The sequence below is a fragment of the Drosophila teissieri genome, chromosome X (genome assembly GCF_016746235.2).
Source record: "Drosophila teissieri strain GT53w chromosome X, Prin_Dtei_1.1, whole genome shotgun sequence".
Classification (NCBI taxonomy): domain Eukaryota; kingdom Metazoa; phylum Arthropoda; class Insecta; order Diptera; family Drosophilidae; genus Drosophila; species Drosophila teissieri.
In genome coordinates, this window is record NC_053034.1 from 7,409,037 (window position 1) to 7,435,630 (window position 26,594).

A 26,594-nucleotide genomic window follows, 5' to 3' on the forward strand; every position below is an offset into this window, starting at 1 on the left:
CGTATAAACAATAAATATATATAAATATATATTTTACCAACCGTTACTATAGTAAATGACCCCTTACTGTTCACCTGTAGTTTGGCCCACTTAGTAAATCCCAAGCCCTATCGTAAATTGAGATTTGCCAGCCATTCGACAATTGAGCCCCATCCAATGCGTTTTAAACCACCAAATACTATTTTCTTCGATTTTTTTCCAGTGTATCTCTGTGTCTCTGTGTGTGTAGCATACCCATCAGTACCACCCCCTCTCCAAAAAAAAAAAAGTAAAAACCCCCCAAAGCCCCTACAGAAAAAGAAACCCACGAATACAAAAATACAGACCCCAAAAAAAAAAAGAAATCACCGCACTTTCGGCTAGCCGAAAAGCCCGAAAAAAAGCGCGCAATCAGTCGTAAAAGCTCGAGTCATTAACAAAGACCGCAAGGAGGGAGGATAAGGAGTGAAGGGCCGCAGGAGCGGCAGGAGCCGAAGGATAACGCTCACGTTCGAGGATCGGCGGGCGCTGCCACAGAAACCAGAACATGCGCCATGTCAAAACTGCGGCATTACCGGTCCATGGATCAGCCGTGCAGCAGCACCTGCGTGGTCATACGCAAAAAGTTAGCAATCCACACAAGCAACTCAAACTCTTAAACTCCTAAACTCTAAAACACCCGAAACGCCACCTGACCTCAAAAATCAGCGGAAGCGCTTTCACTTTTCCATCAAATAAATAAGCAAGAAAACCAAAAGCTTTCCTCTTCTCTACGCTTTTCACTATGCACGCCAAACTAAAACGGAAAGCAAAGCCAGGACTCTCACCTGGGAGCTTTCACATCCTGCAACACTTTCACCGCATGCCGCACTCACACAGCTAACAGCTTTCTCCAACTTTTCCAACCTTCTCAACTTGTCCAACTTTTCCTAACTTTTTCAGCTAACTTTGAGCCTTTGAGGCTTTCGCATGTCCTAAGGACGAAGCTTTCCTTCTTTCTTGAGAAAAGCTTTGCCTGCCAGCCAAGCAGCCGATCCAAAAATAACACCTGCCATTCAGCCATTCTTCACCGCATGACACTGTCCCATCTTCAATTTTCCCACTTTTCCTCGCTTCCTGTTTTTACTCAGCATGCATTTTGCCTAACACTAAGTAATTGTGAGTCGTATTTGTTTAAACAATTTACTAATCGTCGCTTTGTGTACTTTCAGGACTATGACAGCCATTTGCTTCGTGTGCAACCTGCCCATCATGTCGCACCAAGTGGGCTTGGTGTGGCAGGGCGGCAACGGCTGGGACGATCTTGTGCGGGAACAGGTGGGTGCCACTCATTCTTGCAGCAATATATGTTTCAAATATTTCCCTGAAGTGAGCAAAATATTTCCCTAAAGTGAACAAACAATTCATGTGAAAGAACAATTTTGAATAGTTGTGGCCTTAAAAAGAGCATGAGCTTACTTAATCAAATCCTAATTGGTTGCAAGCAATCCTAGAGCTGCTTTCTAATAAAAAATATAATATAATATAAAAATATAAATATAAAAATATATACAAATTTATTAATAATAATCTGGGCACTTGAAATTTGAAATAAATTAACTGCAGTTTTAAATTTGATAGTTACATTTGTATTTAACAAGAGAATAAGCATTATACTCTTACATTTTTAACTCAAGCGCTGTGCTCCCCTCATAGATACCTAGCTAATTTGTAAGTGCAAGTGTGAATAAGATCCTGAGAGTAATGCGTTGTTCCGCTTGCAGCTGGAGGAGTCCACCATACGGCAGCGGTTGGGCGGACGGCGGGACTCGGCGGCCCAGATCACCACGCCGCCGAGCACCTCGCCGCCGCCGGGATTGCAGCGCCGGCGGCGCAGCTCGCTGGCCCAGCTGACGGACATCCTGCGCGAGTGGAGCGGCGGCACCAAGCAGCAGCAGCAGCAGCACCACTCGCAGCAGCAGCAGCAGCAGCTGCAGCAGGCGTCCCGCTCCAAGGCGCAGCTGAATCGCCGCGAAACGCTGGCGGACCTGGCACGCAGTCTGCCCTGGCGCACCTCCACCACCACCGATGCCAGCACGGGTGCCGGGGGTTCAGGTGGTGGTGGTTGCACCACCTACATGGCGCCACGCAAGCGACGGGAGTCATCCGCGGACTCGGGCATACGGAGCATGAGGTCGCGACGCGATTCCAATACCGCCGAGTTCGTGCGGCACTGGAATCGCCGCGAAAGCGGTGCAGTTGAGGAGCAGCCCAGCGTCTCCGTGCCCGTCGTCGTCGAGTGCTCTAAAAGCGTGAGTATCGGCCAGATATATACACTCTATAAGGTTATCCTTAGTCTATAAGGATAACAAGTCGGCTGCCTTAGTCTATCAGTCACCACCAACTGAGAACTACTGGCAAGTGCACTCGAACGGCAGAACACTCCACTCCACTGAGCTCCTAAATATTTGTTAATAACAAATTAATGTAACTTTCAGCAACTTTACTTGCTGACTTTATTGTTTAAAGAAGTTCCAAGCGAGTGCATTTGCCAGGAGCAACTACTCAGCAACTACCAGCACCTTCTGGCTCTCCACCTTGACCACAACCTTGACCCCTAACCCGTGACGCTGTTCTCTCTCTCTCTCTCTCTCCCACCATTCCACACCGAACCATCGCACATCCTGGCCACCACCAATCACTGAACCACCGAACCACCGAACCACTGAACCACCACAACCACCAGGCCTCCCGGCGCGGATCCGGTGAGAGCTACCTGTCCAGCAGTCGGCGCGACAGCAATGTGGCCGGGCGGGTGACCACGCCCCCGCCACCCGGCAAGTACCAGGTGGCCAAGAAGCGCGACTCACTGGCCGCGCCGGAGTTCCCCAATTTCCGGCAGGAGCAGCGCCCGTCCACCAGTTCCGCCGGCTCCTGCTCGGACCACTCCATGCCCCTGATCTCGACGCACTCGAGCACTCACCACCTGGCCCACCAGCAGGTGGACTCCGCGTGCCAAGCCCTGCCGCCGCCAACGATCATCACCAGCTCCGTGACGCCGCCGGCCACCAGTCCCACGGCGCCGAAGGGACGCCGCGACTCGCAGACGCAGTGCGGCCGCGTCAATCGGCGGGACTCGAAGGCGGGCGTCAGTCCGGAGCGGGCGCCACGCCTCCAGCGGCTGCAGCGCCAGGCGACCGCCTTCGACGAGGGCTGCCTGCCGGGCGGCAGTAGGCGTGGCTCCCAGCCCGCCCTCAGTCCCGATCCGCCGGACGACTGCGAGCGGCGCACCTCGCGTCGCGATTCCCTCTCACCGGACAGCGCCTCGCGTGGCGGTCGTCGGGATTCGCGGACTCATCTATCGCCGGATCGATCCCACGAGCGGGATGGCAGTCCCAGGCGGCACACACTGCGCCGGCAGAGCAGCTCGGCGGCCAGATCGCCGAGGTCGCCGGACTCGAACAGCTGCTGCTCCTCGCGGGACCCCAGTCCCTGCTCCCGGCCACAGACGCAGACCACCGTCGAGCAGAACCAGCGGCCGGCCATCCGGCGGCAGTCCACCACCGAGGAGATCCTCATCGCCCGCGGATTCCGGCGGCAGTCGACCACCGAGGAGATGATCCGCTGCAGGAACTTCCGCCGCCAGAGCTCCCAGAGCGACGACGTCTGTCGGTGAGTTATTATTTGCAACTTACTAATTATACTATATATAACTATATATTATGATATATACTCACAGTTATCGTGGCAGACGCGACTCGTCGGCGCAGATAATCGACGGCACCATCGGCACCATGACCGTGGAGACAACCAGCACCTTCTTCGACTCCAGCACCCAGACAGGTGAGTTTTCAAAATATTCCCGCCCAAATTGGTCCTGCCAACCGCACTGAGAGCTTTTGCCCAGCTTAAGTTGTCCTTTCGAAAGCTTGAGAAGTGCAAAGCTTTGGGCATTTTGCCATGTTTACTTGGGCGAAAAGCTGGCGTCAGCTGTTTGGCGCCAGGACAGCTGTTCGCTGACAAGGAGCTGTCCACTCGGCACAGGACTCGCGTCCTTTTCACACGACACATGCCATTCAGTTGGTGTTGAAGTAACAGACGTGCCACAAGCACCGCAGCAGCCAGTCGAAAGAAAAAAAACGCAGCCGGCGAATCAAGTCATACAATACAACAAAAAAATAAATAAATAAAATAAACAAAAAATTTAAATTAAAAGGCAAACGTAGAGAGCGAGGCGCAAAGTTGTGAAAGAAGAACTCAGTAGCGCGGCAAAAAGTATGCTACGATTTTTACCAAACTATCGTTCAGCTCGCCATTGCGCATAAGTGGCTGCGTGTGTGTGTGTGTGTGCGTCTTGGCTGCCTGCGTGTGTGTGTGTGCGTACGTGTATTGCTTTGTGTATATTTTTCATATCCTGCCTTGTAAACTTTCTTTTTTTTGCTGTGCGTAAGTGTGTGTGTGTGTGTGTGAGTGTGTGCGGTGCGTGAACACTTTTCATTGTCGTCGTCATCGACGGCGGCTGCAGCTGCAACATCGCAGGATCCTCCAAGTAAACAACAACACAACAGCAGCGACGTGGCCGAGTACGTCGATGTCGATGTCGTCGGTGGCGGCAGCGGCGGAGGCGGCGGCGGAGGCAGCGGCAGCAGCGTTCTTGCCACCGCCACCGCACCAACACCCGCACCCTCGCTGCGCAGTGGCCGTCGCCAGCCGTCGAGCAGCAGCGCCAGCAGCAGCAGCAATCGCAGCCGCAGCGGTCTGTATATAATAACATATACATATATATAAATATATATTATATTTAGGTTAAGAAACGCATAACTCTGCCAAGTGGCGGGCTGCCAAAGTATCTGTGGCATGTCTATGCTGGCCAACTCTTACTTGTTGCACGTGAATGGGGCTAAACGGCTGCTGGTGTCAAGTTCACGCAGCCAAATAAACAATAGTTTACCTTTTACTGCAAATATCAAAAATATCAATTGCTGACTAACATAACTAATACGTTTTTGTAATTTAAATATGCAAATGGTTACATATCCTAGCAAATTGATTCAAGTTTGACAATCTTTTGCATTCTGCAGCATTTATCATTATGTTCAGTGTCTGTAAAATATAGGTTTGCTGTCTTAAGTAAGCTTAAGCGCGATGGAGCTGCTGGATTTTCCCAGCATTTTCCGAGCTTCATCCAATTGAATGGCAACGAGAGACTGGCCTTTTTGGCAGCCATACAAGGCAGCACGACCACGCCTCCCCTCGTCCTTGCCGCCTCTTAATGCCTTTTAATGAATGAAAGTGCACTGTCTGCGTGCGTGCGGTTGTGTGTGTGTGTGTGTGTTTGTGTTTGCTAATATGTATGTTGGTATGTGTGCGTATCTGTGTGACAGTGAGGAAATGAATGAGCGCCGACTTCACCTCTCCACTCTCTCACTCTCACTCGCAATCTCTCTTTCTCGCTGTTATGAATGAACTGCGAATCGAGTTTGCCACTGATGCAGCAACAACATTGGCAATTTCCTATTATAACGCCACCATCCGCCCCCCTGGCGCGACCACGCCCCTCGGCGCATTTTCCAGCTGGCAGTGCAACAAGTTCTTCGTCGCGACGGCCACGGCCAAACTTTGCTCGCAATGGAATGCAAATTTAAATTTATTGATTCAACTTGTTGCAAGCAGACGGCCAGCGAGTTTGAAGTACCATTTATATCTACGATTTTGTAGCAATCTCCACGATGTTTTGATATTCCAAAAGAAGTGAAATCAAACTGTGTTCGGGAATATTCCCATTTCACGTAATGAAATGTAGGTGAAGATGTCAATGCACTTATCTAGCCCATTAATGTGGCCATATTTGTAGCAACACAATTACTTTTCTTTTAACTTACAAGAAGGAAGATCGAGAGACAACCGTCTGTTCTTCAATTAAGCGCACTTGGAGTCCAGTCCTGGCAAGGATTTGCGGCAAGTGGAGGAGGATGCTGCGCTCCTTTGTTGCCACACACTAATTAATATTGAGTGTGAGCTCTGCAGGAGAAAAATGCTCAAGCACTTGATTTAATTAAAGCAATTAGTGCTCGCTTTGCTATTGCCAATCAGGCAGTAATTTCATTTCGTGTCTGCCCCTTAAATCATCGAAATGCACTTCAAACTCAAATTCAAATTCAAACTTATATTGCCATATTGTGTCTGCGCCATTGAACTGAATTCGAAACTAATCACTCATCCCAAAAGGATTATCGGCAATTGCCAAACGCAAACTGTACTCCAATTAGTATCGCAACTGTCCATTGATTACGTTACTTTTTATAATTGCCTTTTTCGATGAACACGAAAACAAAAACAAAAGCAAACGCCAAAGGTCGAAACTCGGTGTCAGGGTTCAGGTTGTTGTTGTGCCCCGAAATTAATGATAATTTATGGGCTGAAAAGGGGACAATTTGATTACCAAACTCGGTTACACAACTCCACAGCTCATCCAGTAATCGCATTTGAATTTATGCATTAAACTAATTGTGTTTGTGCCACAGTGTCTGCTAATTATTTTTCGATCAGTTCTTATAGGAATGTGACGCACTGTCAAGGTCGAGCAGCGACTATTTTGATCAATTACATTTTTATATGCACGCATCTATAATGGCACAAATTGAAAAGAGCTTTGCACCTAATTGATTGACCCACCGCACAAGATTGATTAAAGTTTCGCGAGAAGCACAAGATGTGCATACTTACTCGTATGTTTGCGAAAAGTGTTGGGATTCCCCAGAAGAGAAACAAACAGGCGAACAAACAATGAAACAAACAAACAAACATGGGGCGGCTATTTGCGATCCCTTTGATTGATGGGCGGCTGATTGACGGGCTGATTGATGGGCTGACCTAATGGCCCAACTGCTGCGCCCGCTCATAAAACAGTTCGTAATCGAAGGAATTAGCAGCTGCCGCCTGTAAACTGTAAACTCGAAAGAAAGAAAGTTTTCAAATCAGCCATAAAATGCAAATTGCTATTGGGATAAAGAAACATAAAATACTTGGCAGCCAAATAAAATACCATCGACCTGCCACCGTCGATGATGGACTCGCCACCTGAATGTAGGCGCCGAAAAGTGGGCGTGGCCAGCAGTACAGCAAATCCACAAATGTATAATGCCATTAACAGCTGTCACTTTCGGGCTGTTGAAATATTTGACAGCCAAACACGAGTGTCTCATAAAAAGTGGCAAAAAAACAAAAAAAACCAAGGAAAAACAAAAAAGAAAAAAAGAAGGAAAGTAAGACAAAAATAAGGAAAATAACAAGGAACCTATAAGGCGACAAGAAAAGCGGGCGGAGGCCATTGAAATGATAATAATAACAATAATAATAATAATAATATTGAGACAGCATTTTAGTTGCGTGGTAATGGCTCGCGTTTATTTGCCCAACAAGATGGTTGTCAATTGTTGTTCCTTCGCCGTCTGTTCCTTGTTATTTCCTCCTCGCTTTCTTCGTCACTTTCTCCTTGTCTCTGCCTATGTGTGTGCCTCTGTGTGTGTGTGTGCCTCTGTCTGTGTGTGTGTAAGTGAGGAGTATCCAAATTGCGTAGCCGACTGCTGCTGGAGCCTTTCGTCAATCATACGCACCGTTGTACGCATTACAACCCCCTGGACACCACAAGCCATAAGTCAGCCTAATGCCGCAGGAAATCAATATAGCCATCGCCTTATAAAAGCTTCATGCTCCGCGCTTAGCACTGGGAAAACTGCGGGAAAACTCGGGGAAAACTGGGGGAAAGCTCTGGCAGCTATTAAGGGCTAGGGTTAGGAACTGTCCACGAAGTCGCTCAATCAGCAGCCGGCTGTCAGGATAAGTTATTAATCCATCGAAGTGGGTCACAAACACAAAACTGGCAATAAATACTATATTTTCATATTTCGCCCCAACCAACTACTACACTTGTATATTGGCAAATACCTACATACTCGTAATATAATGAAGACTATTTATTGGGGGTTCATAGCTTATACATTCACTGTAATTTGTTTATAAACGAAATAAATAAAAACTCAAGTGCAAACTTAATTATAATTGAATCGCAAGCTGAAACTTTTCAAAGAACTTAGCATGAAATTCAAGTGGCACCACCTTGAGTTAATATATTCGAAAGTGAAGCAACCATTACGATTAATGGCTCCTGCTGATAATTAAAAGTACACCTGCTGCTAACCCTTGCACCTACGAAATCGCCCATTTCCTTGGCCTTTTCTTGCGGCTATTTTCATAAAATCAAATTAACACACAAAACCCGCAGCACGCATGGCGAGAAAAAAGTGCGGCGAAGGCCTCAATGCTGCGTGGCACTAATTGAACTGAGGCGATGTGGGTGAAAGGTGGGCAAAAGGTGGGTGAAAGGCGGGTGAAAGTGGGGCGATAGGTGGGTGCAAGTTGGGCGATAGGCGATAGGTTGTGGGTGGTGTTCGTGGCGATGGCTTAGCTGTTGGCCAGACAGAATGTTTGACTTTGGCTCAATTAACACCGCACACAGAATGGTCGACTCATAGATTCATTAAAATACAGCAAACAAGGCTGGACAAGATGGGGGTGTTATTCCGCCACCATCGCAACTAAAGCCACACCCACACACACCCACACACACACATGGATATGGACAGGACACACAAAGGACGATGTGTGCCGTGTCTGTGTGTATTTTAGTAATTTGGATTAAACATGCAGTCCGGCGGGAAAGCGGACAGCGGCGAGGACAATAGAAAATCACCTGACCCATTAACCAGCAATGCTCACAATGTCCCTCCCTTCCTTTCGCACGCTCTAGCGCCCTCTCTTTCTCACCCAAATAGCCCCGTCTCTGTCTTTCTCCCTGGCCAGCGCTGAAGTTTGAAGTTATTGCTTTCATTTCCCCGTAGTCGCTCTCAGACGGTAAGAATTTAATTAATTCCCAGCTTGGCACGATAAGCCAGCCAGCCAGTACACATTGTTTAAATGCGACGGCTATTTAAGGTCGATTCCTAATTCCATTTCATTACACTTACTTAGCATCCCCGATTCGATGCGATCAAACGTTTTCAGGGTTATCCAATTACCCTGGGAATGCCGAATTGTAAAACGATTTAAAGGTTATTAGTACCCCTATTTCCATTTCCTAACAATTAACATCCTTTATTTTGTTTGATTAAAAATTGAATATGAGGGAATATGGCTTTAAAGCATTTCATTGAAGAAAAGATAAACAGAAACCCAACTAACTAGCTGCTGGAAATGCTGGCAAACTTTGCAGTTTGTTTTGACTGAAAGAATCCCAATGATTACCTTTCCCCACTCAAACACAAAATGAAAATGAACAACTTTTCTTTGTAACTTTCACTGTCATTTGGCCCCCTACAATTTCCCAAACTAAGTCGCTGACCCAAAAAGAAAAAAAAAAAGAAAGAGAAAACAGGAACGAAAATTAAGCCAGCCGCACAAAGTCAAATCGATGAGGTTCCACGTAGCCAGCAGCAGACTGTCAGCAAATTCGGTCTACATAGATACATAGCTTGTTGTCGCTTTTTCGCTAATTGGGACGGGGGATGAGTTGGCATCAGATGAAAATAATTGCAAAGCAGTTTACTCAATAAAATTCCAAGTGATTTAACCAGAGCCAGGTTGTCGCATTCGGATCCATCCAGCTGACAGTGATTGAGCGAGGAGGATTCGGGATTCAGTATACAGGATTCAGGACGCGATTGCTGGGCATCTAATGGCCAGCAGCTCAGCCAGGAGCTCAGGACGAGGTGAGTCCTGCCGCTGACAGCCGCACGCAGGTCTCATGAATATTACTTGCAAAAAGAATAAAACGGAAAATCCAAAAAAAAATGATGATACAAAGCGGAGCCAAGGAGCAGACAAATTCCTTGGCAGGAATAACTTTCGATAAAGTTTTCCCCGGCTGCCACGCCAAAAAATATAAGATTTTCACACGCACACACATCCATCCCACATCCTTTTCCTTTTTATATTTTTTTATATATATTTTTTTTGTGGGCGGAACTAGCACGCTCACAACCATTTCAAAACTGAATTAACTTTTGTTGCACTTTGGGTTACTTAAGCCCTCCGCCGAAAATCTACATACGACTACGACTATGTGTACGTATGCCCTTCCCCGCACTTTCGACTTTTTAATATGTATTCTCCTTTGGCGAGCAAAAGTTTTTATGTAAATCGCCCAGAAGCCATCGGAGTTTCAGTGGCTTTTTGTGGGCCAAGGGTCTGCGGATTGATTCGCACACATCTCGTGCTCCACACTTTCACCCAAAATCGAGTCTCTGGGGGATTCGGGAGCTCCGGCTAATTCGTGACCGGGAATCGAAGTGGAGTGGAATCTGCAAGTTGCTTCCAGCCAAAAGTGCCACAAGGATATGGAATTTTTGAGTGGAAATGGACAACCCATGAAATTTACCATCTCTGCAAATCCTTCTTATTAATAAAAGCAAATTCTTTATATATAACTTTTCTATTCCTGTGATTCCTGTGTGTTTCCAATTATGTATACTTGGTCAAAAAGAGAGTGGCACATAAATTGCTCACATGTCCGGTGCTAGAAACTTTCATTTAAATGCCATGTAGTTTTATGCACATTTAATTGCAAAGTTTCAACAGTTTTTCTCCATAATCATAGTTTATAACTCGTCTCTCAGTGCAAAGCAAAGTTGTTGCAGCTGCAAAAATGTCACAAATAATTTTGCTGCATTCAAGTGCAAATTAGTACGTGTTCTATTAGTTTTACTCTTACTTTTATGGTTGTAACTTTTTAATAAACTAATAGGCAGCTTGTAAGCGATGAATCCAGTTTGTTAACAGACATTATTTACTGCCACATGGCATTATTTACTAGCAGCCCAACCCACCAGCCATAAATCCATCGAAAAGTTCGATTAACCAATGCCACTTTTGGAAGCAGTTGACATGTGTGACTTGTTCCATTAACGATTATCATCGCCAGGCACGCAACTTGCCAGTTTTCCTGCTCCTCGATTTTCTTTCGGCAGGGAAAGCCTGTGTGCAACAAGTGCGAAAAGTGCGAAAAGTGCGGCTCATGTTTATAAATCAAAAGCGGCGCAGCTCGAAAGCAGGCCTCCCAATCCAAAGCACGAATCCCCAAATCCTGTCGGACCCAAAAATTAATCACAACTCATTCGTACATGGTGCGCACTGTGCGCACTGAGCCCCAAATCCATTTGGTGTCGTCTACTTTCTTTTCGCCCCATGGCACATGTGCCACCGACGGCAAGTAAAACTGGGTGGCAAGAAGAGCTGGGTGGCAAGTAGAACTGGGTGGCAAGAAGAGCTGGGTGGCAAGAAGAACTGGGTGGCAAGAGGAAAGTGGGCGGTGAGGAAAATGGCTGAAAAGTGGGCGGAACTGGTGGCTGAGCATTTAGTCGGCGGCAGCGAAACATTTTTGCGCACGTTAATTCCATTAAAAGCCGCATTATGCGCGCCTGGCGATGCCGCAAGAAAAAAAGAAGCATTTTACGTGCCGACTTTGGAATTTATGTTGCATACTTCGTCTCCTATTTTCATTCCTATTTTTGTGGCTTTTTGCCACGTCGAGATTTTAAATAACGCCGCCTATTAAAACCTGCAAATAAAGCACTAGATCCTACAAAGTGTGTGAAAAATGTTTAAATCGATTTGTGTTTTTAAGAAATATATGCCCGATGATTAAAAGCTTATTAAATGATAACATTTCATTAACCATAATAGGTATAAATTTTAATATTTTTAATATATTTTTGCGACATAAATAGTGAAGACATAAATAGTGAAGTGATGCAACTGAAAACTGAGTAATAAATGCTCGCACACGATGATTGTATGCATATGCATGCCTTTCAGCCCAGTGCGCATATTTAATATTATTTAATATTATCGATTTCATAAGCTGTTGTCTGTGATCTGTTTGACAGATTTCGCAGCAGCATGCGTCGTAAAAAAGTCACGCTAATGCTGCACTTTTCATATGCTTTTTATATCATTTCCACCTCCCTCCTTTGTGCCTTCGAGGGTGCGAGTCCTTGCACATCGCGTGTGGTGTCCTTTTGGTCCTTTTGGTCCCAGTTGACCCATAAATACGCACGTACGACCGTCGTGACCCCTCGTTGACCCCACGTGACCCCGAAATGATGACTTTCCCCCCTTCCCCACTCCGCACTGAACAACCGTGTGACAATGCGGCTGCACAAAAGGGGGGAAATGGGTATGGTGTATGTCCGCAAATGATATGCTTCAATTTAATTGCACTGCACTACTAATCAGCAAAATGCGACAAACAGCCGGCTGACATGCAAACCGCGCTCTGCGGTGATAATTGGCCAAAACGGTGGCCACAGTTGGCCAAGACTCAGGGCCACATTGCTGTCTTCCTCCAATAAAGCCTTCAAAAGGCTTTAGTTCTATGTATCTGCTGTTCTTATGCAGAAAGTAGTAGAATATAAACTAAATTCTCTAAAATTTAACTTTAAGATATATATATAAATCCAATTTTCGAGCATCGCAGAGCCAAAACTTCGAAACTTTTCTTCAAAAACTTGACTTCAAAAATTTGACTTCAATCTGGCGAGCGAAAGTTGGCCAAATTGATTAGTACATTTGCATCGAGAGGCTTCCTTTTGCAGACAGGGGCATTGCACTGCAACTGGCAGATTTCCACTCAGTGGAAACCCCGCCGTTTTCCCGCCATTTTCCCGCTATTTTCCTAGCAGTCTGCGCAATTTCATTGAAAGTGCTCTGAAGTTGACTGCCTTCTGTGCTGCATCCGTGGCTGCTCATGTGCTACTATCCCTAGTCCAATATTATTTACGCTCAATTAAGCGCCCCCCACAGCCACTTTCCATCTGGATTTTCCCCCGTTTTTCCAACAAATTGCATTTGCAGTCAATTTCTGCTCCTCAGTCTGTTGGCTTTGCCAGCAGACAACTGTCACGCCCACTTGTTTCTTTTCTTTGGGGCGAAGATTATAAAACAAAACATTTTCAGAACCCAAAAAAAAGTTAATGTCAGCTATTTAAGAAAGCTAAGCGTAGCTTTATATTAATCAAATATATTAAATCAGTTACATTGCTTTCATTCCAAGAACCATTATTTATTTGAATATTTATTTATATTTATTTATTCAAACTGAAGAAGGAAACAGAAATATGCAGGTATAAAGCTGGAATTTCATTTTCAAAAGCTCTGAACCTATTATTTTGTAATCTGTTGTACGTTTTGGTAAGCGCGCCTGTCACGAGCCATTAAGCAACTATTATTTTGGACCTTCTTCGAGGAGCTGGTCATGCAATAAAATCCAAATTCCCGGCGAATTCGGAATTGGTCCCTATTTTTGGCCATGCTGCGAAGAAGTAAAAAGTTAACGCTTGATTTCTGCACTAAAAACCAGAAGTTTGCCATTCTTTTGGGTCATTAGTTGGTAATTTATCAAAGTCATGAATTTATATTATACACCCGCTTCCTGCCACGCCCCCTCCGACAGCAGCACCGCCCCCGGGCAGCTGCAAAGTGCAGATGCAAAGTTTTCAATGCGGCAGCTGTCATAACAGGCAAATGGAGAAAGTGGGGAAAATGGAGAAATGGCGAGAGTGGGGAAAGTGGGGAAAGTGGAGAGGTGGGGAAATGGGGAAAATGGGGAAAAGGGGAAAATGAGGAAATTGGAAGCAAGCCAAGCAGCAAGTCAAGTAAAGTCGCGTCAAGTCAACTTACGGCGCAGCAATAAAATATGAAGAGTGAAGAGTGCTGCCCTTCCACTCGCTGGAATCATCATCTTTAGCTGGACGACCCCGCGTAAAATGGGGCACCATTTTGTCGTCTTTCAATTAGTCAAATTTGTGGCGCGCTTCTGCTTAAAATTCGCCATTTTAATGATCCATTTATCTGCAACAATAGGGTGGCGAAGTGGTGAAATAATAATTGAGTAAACTTGAAGCCAGTTGTGCCAGCAGCACTTGCTGTTATTTTCGCTTAGTGTAGCCCAGGTGAGTCTTGTGCCTGAATCGAGAAGCCAGCCGAATGACAGCCCCTTTGAGTGTCCAAGCGGACTATCCTGGCCATCCTGGCCATCTCCTCCATCCTGGCCATCTCCTCCATCCTGACCATTTGTGTTGCTCATTTCGGGCGCTTGTGCTGCACTTGACAATGCAATTTGCGGCAGATACCCGTCTGCAGATGGCCGCAATGAATGGCCAGCTCTTTTTGGCCTCGAGCTCCGCCGGCCCTCTGGATATATCTCGACATTCATTGCATTAGTTTGGGCGCTTAGTTTTTCGGGGGGCCAGCAGACCAATTAGGTGCCATTCCAGCTCAGTGCCAGTGGCCAGTGGCCAGTGCGCCATCGAATGCAAATGCAAATGCAGATGCAGAAATTCAAATGCAAATGCTACGGCGGCACTCGCTGCATTAATGCAAAAATATGCCCAAAGTTTTGGGCCCGCATTTTGCAGTGGCCAGGAATGCCTCGCTTCTCCACTGGCATCCAACTCTCCGGACTCCCGACTGCGAATGTGCAAATGTAACTGCGGGCGGGCTGCCATTTTCCAGCCGAGCTCCATTGTATCGAAAGCGGTGAAAGCGGTGAAAGCTGTGGGGGGAAAAAAGAAAGCTGTCAGGGCAAAGAGCGAAAAGTAATTCAAGTTCGGACAAACAATAGCGCGGAATTATGAACTCGATTGCCCCCGCGGACAGTGGCCTTCACTCAGAAAGTTGAAATACCCAGGAACTCGCTGGAATTTCTGGTTAACTGGCCATAGCACGAGTTGTAACTCCTGTAAGCCATTTTGCAGTTGATTGCATTGCATATTTCAAATCAAATTCATGCATGCCAAGCATGGCAATCAACGTATTATTTGCAATCTATATTTGAATTCCAAGTACTACAAAGCACAGCTTCATTAGTTAAATGTATACATTAGCCACTTCAATTACAACAATGGCTGTCACACATCTTTCGCTGTGCCATCAGATATCAAGTATACGCCCAGTGCAACATTTGAATGGCACATGTGTGTCTGAATGCACTCAAATTCGAAAACCATTGAAACGTGGCCAATAGCCATGGGCAATGGATAGCCCTTTTGGCCAGCAAATGAAATGCGACCCACTTTCGCTGGCTGCCCAAGAAGCAAGTGATTTGGGCCACACCGAATATATGAGTTGATGACAACGACAACGACAACGACAATGGTAAATGGTAAATGGTACAATGACAATGCTGTTGATGGCCATGATCAGGTTGTTTCCACATCTCCCCCCTCTCTCTCCTTCTCTGATAATGTGTTTCCGCTTGCCTGATTCATTTAATTATGATTTCCGGTGTCGAAGCGAACTGTGAGTGCCGAACACACCGAGTCCTGCCAACTGAGTTGGGTGAGCCTCGCACACGTGCTCATTACTACAGCTACTTGATTGCTAGTTCCTCGTCAGCTAGGCCTCTTTTGCAAGGATAATGGAAAAGGAGATGGGAAAAACACTGGCAACAAACCTCCAATGGCCAGCAAATAGAACTGAAGTTTAGGGGATTTCTACGGAAAATTATGTAGACTTTTCTTTCAGATATTTTCTGCATTTATTGCCAGTCATAAATCAACAGCCATGAGCTTTTGTTTCTATTAACATAGCAAAAAATAATACTTGTTGGCACAAAAGCGGACTTTAAATTGAAATTTAAAGAAAAGCAGAACAGCCCAAGTCATTTCTCATCATCTGCGCCGTCAAAAGACTCGTAACTTTACTTCACAGCTGCGTCCAGGCGGATTATGATTGCTCAAAACTTTGGGAGGCGCGCTGGCTTAGAGGGTATGTTCGAGGGCGAGGCGAACCCATCAACAGCCATTCATCAACTCGCCTCGACACAGGCAACAATTTTGCTGCTCTACAAGGATATACATATGTATCTATCCCTTTGCAATTTGCCTGTATTAGAAACTCATTTCCGTTTGTAATTGAGTCGCTGCTGGCTGCTGGCTGTTGGCAGCTGGTGCATGCGGCATGCGGCATGTAGCGTAGTAGTAACATAGTAGGTGGTTCTGGTTCTGGTTTCAGATCCTGGTCCTGGTCCTGGTCCCTTTCTCGTTCCCTTTGAAATGTGAAATCTGAATTCTAAAATCCCGCCCCACATTATGCCGATGGTTATGCAAATTAATGGGCTTGCCAGCTGGCTTGTGGTTTACTGACTGGCTGGCTGGCTGGCCCACCGATGAATTGATTCGCCCAACTGAACCGTGTCCACCTTCCGCTCTACATTGCAGAACCATCGCCGCTCTACGACAACAATCACTACCATGAGGAGTGCCTGCGCTGCAATTCGTGTGGTCTGAACTTGACTGGGCCCAACCAAAAGCGGGCCAGGAGATTCAAGGTAAGTTCACCACAAAAAGAAGGGGAAAAACTAGGTGAAATCATATGATTATGCTTGATTACTTGGTAATATAATAAAGCAGGTATAATAAATACGAAGTGTGATTAAATATAAGCAACAACCCTTTCATTTTAAATAATTTCTCCCATTTGAAATATGTAATCGCACAAGAAGCTTTTTGTGAATTTGCAAATTCCGACAGTCCTGTGTTTCATTTTCCCATGTCAAGTGAAAGGGTCTCATCCAAAATTAATTGAAAATGCGAAAGAAGCTTTGCAACTTTTTCGGTGCCATTGTGATGCACTTGGGTAAATAAGTAATGAGCTGGGTGTACATTGCTGTGCTCTTTTATGTGACTTGATTTATCAAAAATGTAAGACAATAAGCCAGTTAAGAAACTCTCTGATACGGAATATGATGTAACAGCTTTCCCATACACTGAAAGTAAAGATTTGTGGGAGCAAAGATAATTGCCAATTTGAAAAGATACTCTCGTATTTACTCACACTCGTATTTATTTGCCTTTTGAGTCCACCGTCATCACCGTGAACTCATCTGAAATGCATTCGGCCATTTTTGGCGCCATAAAGACGAGCTCATTTCGGATGACGGATGCAAGCGGCTTAATCAAAATTACATATGAGCGAAAAGGGCACACGAAAGTACGCGAAAAATAAAGGAGAAACGAGAAAGGAGCAAGGAGAAAGGAGCAAGGAGAATACAGTGAAGCCCGGAGTGAATCATTTATGGCGAAAATCCAGGCGGCAGGAATCCTGCTCCTGCTCCAACTCCAATGCCCCACCACTGATTCCTGTTTTTTCTTTCCCTTTCTATCTCTCTCTGTCTATGTCTATCTGCGATGCCTGTGCCACATCCTGCAGAACCAGATCCTGTGCGACCTGCACTTCGCGGACGTGGCCCTAATGGAGTGCTCCGACTTCATGCAGCAGCTGCGGAGCTTCAAGCCGCAATCCTTGGGCTGCGCGGTGGCCAGGCGCAAAAGTTCCACGACGCTGATATTCCCGCTGCCACCGCAGGCTTGCTCAGGTATGTACTAAACACACACACACACACACACATGTACATACATATAAGTATATATACATATATATTTGCCATATGCACGATAGGCGTTGGGCACATTTCACGGGTATTATGGTCGAAGCGGGACTCAGTCCAGCTGATACCCTGGCAAATGTGGCAGGGGCAAGCTGCATACTCGGCAGTGACAACTATTTCAGCTATATTTGCAATGGCATTTTACAAACAGCACCGAAAGTAATCCAGCATTAGTCTTTAAGGTGAATAGAGCAATGTGTTTCGTTTCATAATCGGCATTGCTTTCCCAGGATATATCCCATTCGAGCCGAAAGAAGCAACCCTTTTATGGCATAAGCTTCACTTTTTTTCGCTTTTTTCGTTTTTTTCGCTTTTTTTGCGATATTTGTGTTTGTGTGTGTGTGCGTGGCGTCATCATTATAATTCAAATGAGATTTGCGCGCACAGCAATCTACTCATCCACACACACTCGCACATTCGCACACCGCTCACCCAAACACACTCACACACACAGACACACACTCGCACAGATAGGGAGAAGGCGAAGAAGAAGGCGGTGAAAGCGGAGAAAGGGAAGATAGCGAGGCGAGAGCGCCACGTCTACAAGTTGGAGAATGTTTGGCATTTTGCATAATAAAGTTGTTCAAACATATTTGACGTCGGGTTGCGCACCCACACTCATGCACTCGCACACTCATACACTCCTACACTCTTACACTCCTACACTCTCACTAACACACGCACAACGCTACGCACACACAGACAGACATAACCGCCATTTTTCGCTGACATAAACTTTCAATTCGGTTCTCATTTTACTTTATTTCCTTTCCTTTCGCTTTTTTATTTCGACGGCGCGCGGCAAACGATTTAATTAAAATCCACCCAAAAGCATAGCGAACGAAATACGAAATACGAAATACGGAACATTTCTTAACATTATTTACAAGTGCTCTTATATGAATTGCTGTATTTTGAACGCAAAGTTTATTAACTGGATTTTCATTGCGAAACTTGTGCCCGGAACTCGGGCGTCCATTTTAATTACAATATGACGAATTAAATGAAATGAATTGAAATGAAAGCGAAGCGAAGTTTGGCAAACGGCTTTCTTGATTTCTTCAATGATTTTACGAGCCATTTTGGCAATGTGGCAATATGTCAATTATGGGTGTTCAGTTTACACTTTTTTTATCGATTTAATTTCCCTATCTATTTTTGCGAACTTTATTTTCACTATTTTTATCACTGCATTCGAAATAGTGGTCCAAATATGGAATGTTATACCTCGTTGAGCTCGTATTTTAATTTCCAATCGAACTGTGTTCAAGAATTGGGATGCTATTTTTTTCACATTTTTTGCAAATTTTGATGATGGTACCCCTTACAAAAAATGCGAAAATTTGTCAAAAAAATATTTTGACAAAGGCGGTCAAATGGTGATATGGATGGTTAGTATTGGTAATTAGGAGTAAAAAACTGTAATTCTTTCATCTTTATGATAATTTTTAGCCAAGTTATGATAAAAATCCTAATAGTAAATATCGAATTTTCGACAAAAGTCGATTTTCCAAATTTTTGTCATAAAAACTCAGTTTTTTGGCCAAAACTTTAAAAATAATTGTCGGAATATGGAATGTTATACCTCGTTGAGATCGTGTTTAAATTTCCAATCGAACTGTATCCAACATATTAAAATCTATTATTTTGTCATTTTTTGCAAATTTTGATGATGGTACCCCTTACAAAAAATGCGAAAATTTGGCCAAAAATTATTTTGACAAAGGCGGTCCAAAAGTTTTATTTTTGGTTAGTATTGGTAATTAGGAGTAAAAAAATGTAATTTTTTTAACTTTCCGACCATTTTTGGCCAAGTTATACAGAAAATACCAATCGTAAATATTGCATTTTCTCCGAAAATCGTTTTTCTGTTTTTTTGCGTAGATAATTATCAGTATTATGTTCACAACATTCCGCAATCCTGTTGCTGCAAATAAGTAAAATACATTATTACTTCCTGCACCAGGCGATCATAATTAGCAGTAGGTGTCTACTAGAAAGGAAATGATCGTAACGCAGTAACGGGTATCAGATAGTCGGGGAACTCGACTAAAGCGTTCTCTCTTGTTTAAACTGGCACGTGTAGATCAGTTGAGTGACTGCCATGAAACTAAACATGTTTCGCCTGCATTTAACTTGGTGTATTTCTGCACAATCCACCCACGTCCGCCTCCACATCCGCCTCTATATCCGCATACGCATCCGCACACACATCCGCATCCCCATCCGCATTCGCCATCCCTTAGCATATGTATTAGTGCTCAGCTGCGCTCATTTGAAGCGACATTAAGTGTGCACTCGAGTAAAGTGATTTGATGCGTGTCACATTCGAGTGCAGCACTTGCTGTTTAGAAACGACATCCCATATTTTCCCGGGAAAATGGGAAAAGCCAGCGCACAACTGCTTAGCTGTTAAGATGGGGGGGAAAAAAAGAGAAAGAGTTGAAGAAAAGTGCAGCAGCCATCAACAATGTTTAAGTTTTGTAGTTTATAAAAGAATGCATACACCGCAATTGCAAAAGTTTCTGAAAATATAGCATTACTTCACATGAGTCACAGTTATGGCAAAATCAATGTCAGTTTTTCTGCATAAAATCGGAAATTATTTATAATGCAAATTTAGGTTTTGTTTGTCAAAATAAACACCAACAATTTGCTGAAAGCCCGTTGAAATTAGAGAACATATATATTATTTGAATATATATTAATGGCAATTATTGCTGGTCAATAAAGTTCAATGGCAAAGAAACTAAATAATGCACGCACATAAACGGTGGGAAAATATTAGCCAAGAGTATTTAAGCTTAAAACTAATTGAAGAGCGCATTTTTCACAAATAACATTGCGCACATACATAATTCAGCGAAAGCACCTTTAATGTTGTGCGGTGTTCGATTTGGCTGATATTGGGGCGGGGGGTGAAGGGTAGGGTCATCAAATAGATTAAATAAATACAGTAAATAAATCATTTAGCGCGGCAGAAGTAACGTATACGCCACGTAGGTCACGGAGCACACGTTTATGGCCTAAATCGCGCAACAGAGTTATAAACACGTATTATATGCCATCCCAAATAGCGGCAAGAGCGGCAAGAGCGCCACGCTTAGATCCATGCGAGTACGTGACAATTAAATTTATGAAATGCCATAGAGCCTGGCCGGAAATTCGGGCCAAGAAGGAAGAGTCAACGGTGGACGAGGAAAGTCCCCGTCCAAAGCCATGTTGAAAAGCCAGTTCAAGGGCCGACCGACGCGTCTCGCATTATATCGCTGCGAAATGGGCGCGTGACTGTTGCCACGATGATGCCAAGTTGGCCCATTAGCGGAAGTTGGGCCATTCCAATGATATGGCCAACGGAGGAGGAGTGAGCCAAGAGTTTGCTCCAAATGTATTTTCAAATATGCCGCCACATCGTTTTAAATCAAGCATACCCATTAGAAGTATCGATTAACCCAAGAGTTGGCCAGTTTGTATCCGGCTAAAAGGATATATTCGCTATAAGCTCGCATTGGGCCATAATTTGTGCCAAGTTACGGCTGGCCATAATTAGAGCCTTCCGTTTTAAAGGCCGTTCTGTAGGTAGGTAGGTATGCTCCATTATTCACTGCTTTGTCAACTGCTGTTGGCCATAAACTGTGAGCCATGAATTCGGCCACGCCCCCCATTCGCCCACCTGGGCGGGCAGCGGGCATTTACATTTTAATATGCGTTATTAGCGGGATAATTGTTTGAGAATATTGCCCAAGAATAGACAGCCATAAAAACCTCCTCTACCATCCACCATCTACCATCTCCCATCAAATTGCCATTCCATTTTTTTTCACGATACTGCCACGCCCCCCGCCCCGACGCCTTCGCTGCTATTTGTGTTATAATAAATTCAAAAGGCTCCGGCATGAAAAGGAGCGAAAAAATTGTCGCACACTTTTAACGTTCATTTGTCAGCTCGGTTTCGTTCGCCATTTGCCTGCGTGTATTTCTCGTTCATTTTTAATATTTTTCATATTTTTAATATATCCTGACACGCATTTTTGCGCCACTTGTTCGGCTGGCAGAAATGCTTTTGTGTTCGTCTTGTTAATAAATTTGAATTTTAATAAATAGAGTTGTTGAAGCATTGCTCGCTCTTCCTCAAGCCAGCGAGAATAAATGAATATTAAAAAAAATGAAAGAAAAAAAAAACCAGTCGATTGTTTACGAGCAAGCTGAAGTTTAGCCATTGAAAAGAAAATGGCGAAAAACCGAACAATTTTTCATAGCGCATTGATTGCAATCTGGTCGGATTTTTCCCCTCTGGCGAATCAACAGAAAGTTTTCATTTTTATTCCGTTGGCTCTTTGGGCAATAATTTTAATTGAAGTAAACCAACAATGCAACCACAAATCCTAAACAATGTTTCGCAATTTATGGCAGCCAACTACCATGGAGCTCTCGTCTCGCAATTTGGCCATTTAAAGCGCAGAAAAATCCATTTCACTTGCCACGTGATTTTTAAGGAAACCATTTGATTCACAAAGTGAAAATGACACTAATTGAAAAGCACTGCATTAATGGCGTGTATGCAGTGAAATCTTGCCATTGATATTTCATTTTTCCTTTTCTCAAGCCAGCAGATAAATCGAAATCACTTCTGAAATGTGAGAATCAGATAGTTGTCTAATTGAAAACTCGTGTTTGCACAATGCTGGCTTAAATTCGGTTCGTTTTTCCTGTTTTTCCTGTTTTCCCGAGGCTCGATTCGCACACTAATTGAAAAAATAAATTGCAGACTTGGCTCAAAGCGGTGCAAAAACGAAATGCGAAATTCCTGTGCAACTTAACAAGCTTCGTTTTCCTCAAAAACGACACAAATTCAAATCAAAATTGTGTTCTATCCTCCAGTTGCAAAGATTAAAGTCCACCGCAAAATATTTGTGACTTTGATCCGCTTAGCCAAAAACTCGAATAATTGCCCAATGGAAAAGTAACCATGGTGGGCCTCCAGCCCAGGCTCGTTCGTCACTAATCAAAAAATGCACAAAGTATGGCCGAAAGTTCACTGGGCGTATACGCAATGTGCAGCAGCAAAGTCTTTGAAATTGGAAGCTCTTTGCTTTGCTGAATGGAATGCGTCGGATGACCGAATCAAATACCAAACTTGCCTTTGCATCCCAAGTAGATTGCCATAAATTTCTCGGCTCCACTGCAGAATTGCATTGTAAGGCAAATTAATTTTGGCTCCCTTTGCCAGCCGGAAAATGTGGAGAGTGGTAAATGAGAAAGTAGTTGCTTTACTGCGGCTTTCTTTTGTCATGGAGCTTGACTTTATTTGTCCATCAGAAAGTGGCCTATTTGACTTATTGCTAAGAGGTGGTATTTGGTTGTCTTAATTGTAGTTTTTAATCCAGCAAAGACAGCTCCTGTACTGTTTATACTAGTAAAAAAAAGTAATATGCGGTTATAGCACCTTATCTATGGCTTATCAATCGCACATCCCCGTGGACTGCGAGTAGTATGTATATTTCACCAGGCACTGAAACTACGGCCCTTCCTGTGGCTAAGCTAAATGGAAAAAGCAAACTTTTGCCGCACACACCGTTCACTCCACTCCACTCCACTCAGCACTTTGGACTACGGACTCAGGACTCCGCCATGTCAATAAGCAATTATTATCCTGCTGACGTGGCCCGGGGTCAAAAGGTGGCACACGTACTACGGCACAAAGCCCTTTGGCCCCACGCAGCCGCCAATTTAAGCCTCTTAAATATAACGAAAAAGCAATTAAAATATAATCAATATGCCGCACGACTCTGCGCCAGCTGCCGCTGGACCTCCAGTGCGTTGTGGATGAGCTGGTGCTGGAACCGTCGGATGTTATCATCCCTCACGGGCGGCGGTTCCATCTTGAGACCGAGACTCCTCGTATCGCGGTAGTGCTGCATCTGGCCAAGATCGGTGCTGACATCGAACGGCCTCTCGGCGCCCATCCACTGCATGGGAAAGTGATTGTGCATCACCGTGGCATAGCTGGTGTCGTGCAGGCACTTGATCGCGTGGTTGGGATCCAAGTGCTCCGCCTGCCGGTGCACATGGCGCAGCATGTGGAACTGCTCCGGAATGCTCTCGTCCACGGCCAGGTGCTGCGGGAAGTACACATTCCGGAAGCAGTAGCTGGAGCGAGCAGTGCTGTTCACATCGTGCGACTGCAAGTAGCCCAGCAAGTCCTGCCAGCTGTGGTGCTCACCCAGTGGCATGATCACCTCATCCACATCCACGACGGCCACGAAGTCGAAGTCGTACAGACTGCGGTACAGGCAGTCGTTGTAGAGCAGCACCTCAACGACCATCAGGCGGAATTGCTCGTGCTCGGCGGTCTCGTTGGGAAAACGGAAGGGCCGCAGCTCCAAGAGTCCATCCTCGGGTCTCGTGTAGTGGTCCAGGGTGCGCCGGGTGTTGGGCATCAGGTGGCCAATGTCGTAGGCGGTCACCTTGCTGGCACCCAGCAGTCGCATCAGCTCCAGCCACTCCACGAATCGATCGCTCATGTCGACGTTGGGAAAATTGAGATACTTCACACAAACGCCGATGCGCTTCGGACGCTGCGGATTCGGTGGCGCCTCGGGCGGCGGTGGCGCCACCTGGAAGGCATTCGCGGGCACCGCACACGCATCGAAGACCACGCTCACCAGCTGCGGCACCCTTTGGGTTTTCAGCTGAAACGTTAGCACTGTGGGATAGGCGACACCCGCCAAATTACCCCACTCCCTGTACCAGGCCAATTTGCTTTGGTGCAGGGGCAGCGTTTCGGCGTGGGTCTCACCCTCGTACCACATCTGCAGGTAGGTGGACGGATAGGGATCGCCGCACGTGGTCACCATGGCGAGGACCACCAGCTCCGGTATCCTGGGCCGGCGGTCGTAGTACGCCCCATAGAGGTAGTAGCTCAGGTTGCCGTGCCGCACCAGCTGGAAGTGGGGGTTCGGGAACTCGATGTCGTCGTAGCGCGGATATGGGGCACACTGGTCGCGCGTTGGCTGCCCCACCCAGTCCTCGTGCTCCTTGCCTCGCAGCAGGTCCTCCAGATTCACTTGATTCGGTTCCTGCTGCGATCTCTCCTTCCGCTTGGCATCCCTTTCTGGACGAACGACAACTGCAGGGCAATAAAATATAAACGCGTGTTAACAAAGAGCTGAGCAAATTAATTGATATCTGCTGTGTTTGCCAGACTGGAAGTCTGGTACACAACAGGTGTTGCATTGCAAAGGTCGCAAAAACACCTATTTTTATATATAAACTGCAATAGCCCGAGGAATATATTTCTGTACCTAGCAACACTCACCATTTTTGGGCAGTGGCGCAGTTCCTTGGAGTGTTGCAATGGACTTGAGCAGCAGATAGAGGATGCTGAAGGCCAGGAAACAGAGGAGCGGCGTCCTATAGGCCCGCAATTGATTGTAGACCATCGTGCATCGAACAGCATCGATGGGCCACTGAAACGAGTTCCCTTTGGCAGCACCTACTTGAGCAATTCGACAAGAGCGACTACCAAGAATTATGTGGGACATACCCACCACGTAGAAGCAGAGATAACAAACAGTTGTCAACCAAATATAGCAGCCAGTGTATTTACCAGCTGACATCTTATTGACTCCCTTATTGCAAATGCAAACATTAAATTTGCAATGCTGAAATAAATGCTGAGGTCTATTAATATGCATGTTTAATATATATTTTCGCACAGTTAATATATAAATAGCTAACGAACTGCAGTTTAAATGCAAATGACGCGACTTGAAAATCAAACGTATTGAATTGAAACTCGCTGTTCATCTTGATTTGCCTTGGAACTTTTCCATCTTATAGCTTGTTTATCTAATTACAACTATTTTCTTATCATGAAAACTGGTTTGGCATCTTATCGCTTATCATCTAGAGCAATTGATCAAATGGAAGGGTTTTTCCAACGAAGAAGACTATTTATGATGATATGATATGATATGGCCCCTGAGTAGTTTTTAGTTCACTATAGTAGAAGACAATGATTTAACTTTATACTATAAAATATAAAAACAAAGACTTCCGCATCCATATTATATTATTTTATGCCTAATAATTACTTAATTGCATAAATGGAACCACAAAAAACTGGAAAACATAAAAACTGTAGTACAGCACTCGCCTTTGTGCCATATTTTCATTCAGATTAAGTCGCAAAAAGGTGGCCAATCTCGTTGGGGGGGCGAAATTTCTGAGGTGGGTGGAAAATTTCAGGGGGGGCAGGGCCCTTAACTAGCGGCAAACAAGCCAAGTCCAAGTCCCATGGCTGGATACATTATTATTATTATTATTATTATTGTGTACGAGTATGTCAACCTTAACATGGCAATGGCCAAACTGACAAAAGCAGCGGCTGTCCGTTGAAATGTGATCGGAAATTGGGGCGGAATACATCTATATATATACGTACATATGTATGTATGTATGTGGGGGGTGTATGTGTATCTGCGGGAAATGGCAGTGAAAGTAAACCTGGCGAAGGTAGCACCTGCATTAAATTATTGATTCGATTTCGCGCGCGGTTCGTTTTTATTGTGGCGAACTTTTTGTCTGAATGAATTGTAGCCGACCGACGGCATTGTCAAAGTTTGGGTCCACCCCAGTAGACACCCACGCACTCACCCACACACCCTGTTACACACACCCACCCACCCACACACACACCTATCTGTCAGTCTGTCAGGTTGCCCTTCCAACTCCTGCGTGAGTGTGTGTGTGTGTGTGTGAGTGCCACATCCAGAAGCGGCACAACAAAAACAAAAATAACACCAGAAGACACAGCTGAATTTATGTGTGTGCGACGCCGAGCGTTTGCTTGAATGCACACTGAAAAAAAAAATCATATTCCGTTTTAATTTCGCCTACAAATTGCAGTTTAAATAGCTAATTTCTTAGTACGACAACTACTAAAGATGCTAGTTAATATTAGTATGTATTTTCATTCCTCTTCAATGCCCGCATTTCGCCAAGTGCATTTATGCTCACGTACATATGTACATGTACATGTACATAAATGAACATGGCAAACAAGACATAATCAATCACTTAACCCAAAAACGCACACCAAACGTTCATTTCAATTAAAGTTTCGCTTTCA

General features: G+C 45.0%; 2 protein-coding genes across 2 annotated transcripts in view; one reads left to right on the forward strand and one right to left on the reverse strand.

Moving 5' to 3' along the window:
• The first annotated feature begins 533 nt into the window (after positions 1 to 533).
• The window catches only part of LOC122624130, a 44,824-nt gene continuing 18,763 nt past the window's right edge, over positions 534 to 26,594 (forward strand). The window contains 7 exon segments of the mRNA XM_043803573.1: positions 534 to 604; positions 1,191 to 1,296; positions 1,743 to 2,270; positions 2,705 to 3,630; positions 3,698 to 3,801; positions 16,233 to 16,342; positions 17,224 to 17,389. Coding sequence (XP_043659508.1) covers positions 534 to 604; positions 1,191 to 1,296; positions 1,743 to 2,270; positions 2,705 to 3,630; positions 3,698 to 3,801; positions 16,233 to 16,342; positions 17,224 to 17,389 — 2,011 coding nt within the window.
• Positions 23,233 to 24,903, reverse strand: LOC122623992. The gene is made up of 2 exons (XM_043803405.1): positions 24,780 to 24,903; positions 23,233 to 24,590 (listed from the first exon to the last, which is right to left on the reverse strand). Exons 1-2 carry the CDS (start codon positions 24,901 to 24,903, stop codon positions 23,233 to 23,235), a joined length of 1,482 nt encoding a protein of 493 aa, XP_043659340.1.

What these genes read in the sequence shown, in the direction of transcription:
- LOC122623992 (XM_043803405.1), bottom strand. Translation starts at nt 24,903, where the DNA reads ATGGTCTACAATCAATTGCGGGCCTATAGGACGCCGCTCCTCTGTTTC. An exon ending in TGCGCCACTGCCCAAAAATG is followed by an intron (nt 24,591 to 24,779) that starts GTGAGTGTTGCT and finishes ATTGCCCTGCAG; the next exon opens with TTGTCGTTCGTCCAGAAAGG.